At 43.9% G+C, this 2,863-nt stretch overlaps 1 protein-coding gene across 1 annotated transcript; it reads left to right on the top strand.

The window, feature by feature from the left end:
- Window positions 1-1,219: 1,219 nt before the first annotated feature.
- On the top strand, window positions 1,220-2,350 carry LOC131914380 (heterogeneous nuclear ribonucleoprotein A1-like). Its single transcript, XM_059267007.1, is given in 2 exon segments — window positions 1,220-1,408; window positions 1,410-2,350. Coding segments are annotated over 2 exon segments (963 nt in total). The 3' UTR covers window positions 2,184-2,350.
- Window positions 2,351-2,863: the final 513 nt, after the last annotated feature.

Below are 2,863 nucleotides of genomic sequence, written 5' to 3'. Positions count from 1 at the left end.
CCTTTCCTGGGACTCACTTGGTAGCCCAAGCTGGCCTCGAACTCACAGAGATCCGCCTGGCTCTGCCTCCCGAGGCTGGGATTAAAAGCGCGCGCCACCACCGCCCGGCTTTCAAAAGGGATTTTTATAACAATGCCAAGGAGTAGGGCAAAAGCCCTCCCCCTTGCTAGATAATAGCATACTACACAGCCAAGTGTAGACCCTTCCAAACACCTGGTAACCACGCCTGTGGTCAAATCATCCCCTTATGCAGCCCTGCTGGGTAAAGCAAGCTCAGATTCTCAGACCCTGACTAAGTTCTCACTAGGAAACCTCTGTGGGTCTCCACACTTTTCTCAGTGCAACATTCTCATCTTGCTTCCTCTGTGTTTGGCTGGTGACTCCTGAATTCATCCTTTCTTCCCAGAATTCTCCTAATCTGGCCACCTTGCCTATACTTCCTGCCTGGCTACTGGCCAATCAGCATTTTATTAAACCAATTCAAGTGACAAATCTTTACAGTATACAAGAGGATTATTCCATAGCATTTCCCCCCCTTTTTTTGTCCAATTAAAAAGGAGGGTTTTAACCTTAATATAGTAAAACAAAAAACAGTTATTAAGTAAGAATTACACTAACAATATCCAATCCATTTGCATTTGACAAAATTAGAGAAAATACTTAATTATCTATCTTATCTTGGTGAGTCTAAAGTTTTGTATCTAGTTTACTTTCTATTATAACTAAGAAAAACTATAATTATAACTATTTATTCTTCAACTCCATCAAAGACCCCAGAAGGATATAATGTTACCTAATGACAGGGCCATCAGGCTGCCTGGACAGTCACCCAAAGTTCCTCTGCAATTTTGGGGTATCCATCTTCGGCCTACAGGCCTAGCATATCTGACAGGCTTATTTGTGAAGAGGATTTTTGAAGAACTCCTGTCCCCACCTTGTCTTGGCAGAGTTCTGCAGTCACTTTCTTTTATGTCCTGCTTGTCCAATTTGTACAACATACTGTCAGTAGTTGAGGCAAGGGCAGTTTCTTTTCCCACATGGCTAGCTTTGGCCATAAAGAAAACAAACTCCATGTGGAGTTTCTTCGATGCCCATCATCCTGTGAAGTAATTGCTGCTGCCAGGAGCTGATGTGTCTCATTGTCATAAAAAGCCTAAGTTATTAAAACATTTTAAGCTTTCTGCCTGTTGACATGCCCGAGGAAGCATCGCTAAAGGTCATGTCCAAGTCAGAGTCTCCCAAAGAGCCGGAACAGCTGTGGAAGCTCTTCTTTGGAGGGCTGAGCTTTGAAACAACTGAGAGCCTGAGGAGCCATTTTGAGCAATGGGGGACACTCATGGACTGCATGGTCATGAGAGATCCAAACACCAAGCGATCCAGGGGCTTTGGGTTCGTCACATACGCCATTCACTGTGGAGGAAGTGGATGCCGCTATGAGTGCAAGACCACACAAGGTGGACGGAAGAGTTGTGGAACCTAAGAGAGCTGTGTCAAGAGAAGATCCTCAGAGACCGGGTGCCCACTTAACTGTGAAAAAGATCTTTGTTGGCGGTATTAAAGAAGACACTGAGGAACATCACCTGCAAGATTATTTTGAGCAGTATGGAAAAACTGAAGTGATTGAAATCGTGACTGACAGAGGCGGTGGAGAAAAGAGGGGGTTTGCTTTTGTCACCTTGGATGAGCATGACTCTGTGGACAAGATTGTTACTCAGAAATACCATACTGTGAATGGCCACAACTGTGAGGTAAGAAAAGCCCCGTCAAAGCAGGAGATGGTTAGTGCTTTGTCCAGCCAAAGAGGTCGAAGTGGTTCTGGAAGCTTTGGTGGTGATCGTGGAGGCAGTTTTGGTGGCAATGACAATTTTGGTCGAGGGGGGAACTTCAGTGGTCGTGGTGGCTTCAGTGGCAGCTGTGGTGGTGGTGGTGGATATGGTGGCAGTGGGGATGGCTATAATGGATTTGGTAATGATGGAAGCAACTTTGGAGGTGGTGGAAGCTACAGTAATTTTGGCAATGACAACAATCAGTCTTCAAATTTTGGACCAATGAAGGGAGGAAACTTTGGAGGTAGAAGTTCTGGCTCTTGTGGTGGTGGCCAGTACTTTGCTAAACCACGAAACCAAGGTGGCTATGGTGGTTCTAGCAGCAGCAGCAGCTATGGCCGTGGCAGGAGGTTCTAATTACAGCCAGGAAACAAAGCTTAGCAGGAGAGGAGAGCCAGAGAAGTGACAGGGAAGCTACAGGTTACAGCAGATTTGTGAACTCAGCTAAGCACAGTGGTGGCAGGGCCTAGCTGCTACAAAGAAGACATGTTTTAGACAATACTCATGTGTGTGGGCAAAAAGACTCGAGGACTGTATTTTTGTGACTGATTGTATAACAGTTTAGTTTCATAAAGCATTCCAACAAAGGGTTTTACTGTAGACCTTTTTTCACCCATGCAGTTGATTGCTAAATGTAATAGCCTGATCATGATGCTGAATAAATGTGTCTTTTTTTTTCTTTTTTTAAATGTGCTGTGTAAAGTTAGTCTACTCTGAAGCCATCTTGGTAAACCTCCCCAACAGTGTGAAGTTAGAATTCCTTCAGGGTGGTGCCAAGTTCCATTTGGAATTTATTTATAATTGCTTTGGTGGAGAAGCCACTGTCTTCAAAAACCTTGGTGGAGTTAAACTGCTAGTTACTGTTGTGACTTTAATGAGTTTTACCATTAAAAGGGTCATCCAAGCAAAGTCACAGTTTGGTTACAATAAAATGGTTGTTGGCACACCCTATGCAGTATCAAAATTGAATAATGGTATCAGATAAAATAACAGACGGGAATGAAGCTTGTGTATCATCCATTATCATGTGTAATCAA

Source organism: Peromyscus eremicus, chromosome 7 (assembly GCF_949786415.1).
Source record: "Peromyscus eremicus chromosome 7, PerEre_H2_v1, whole genome shotgun sequence".
NCBI lineage: Eukaryota > Metazoa > Chordata > Mammalia > Rodentia > Cricetidae > Peromyscus > Peromyscus eremicus.
Note: the sequence above shows the minus strand (reverse complement) of the source record. Positions and strands in the feature narration are given on the sequence as shown.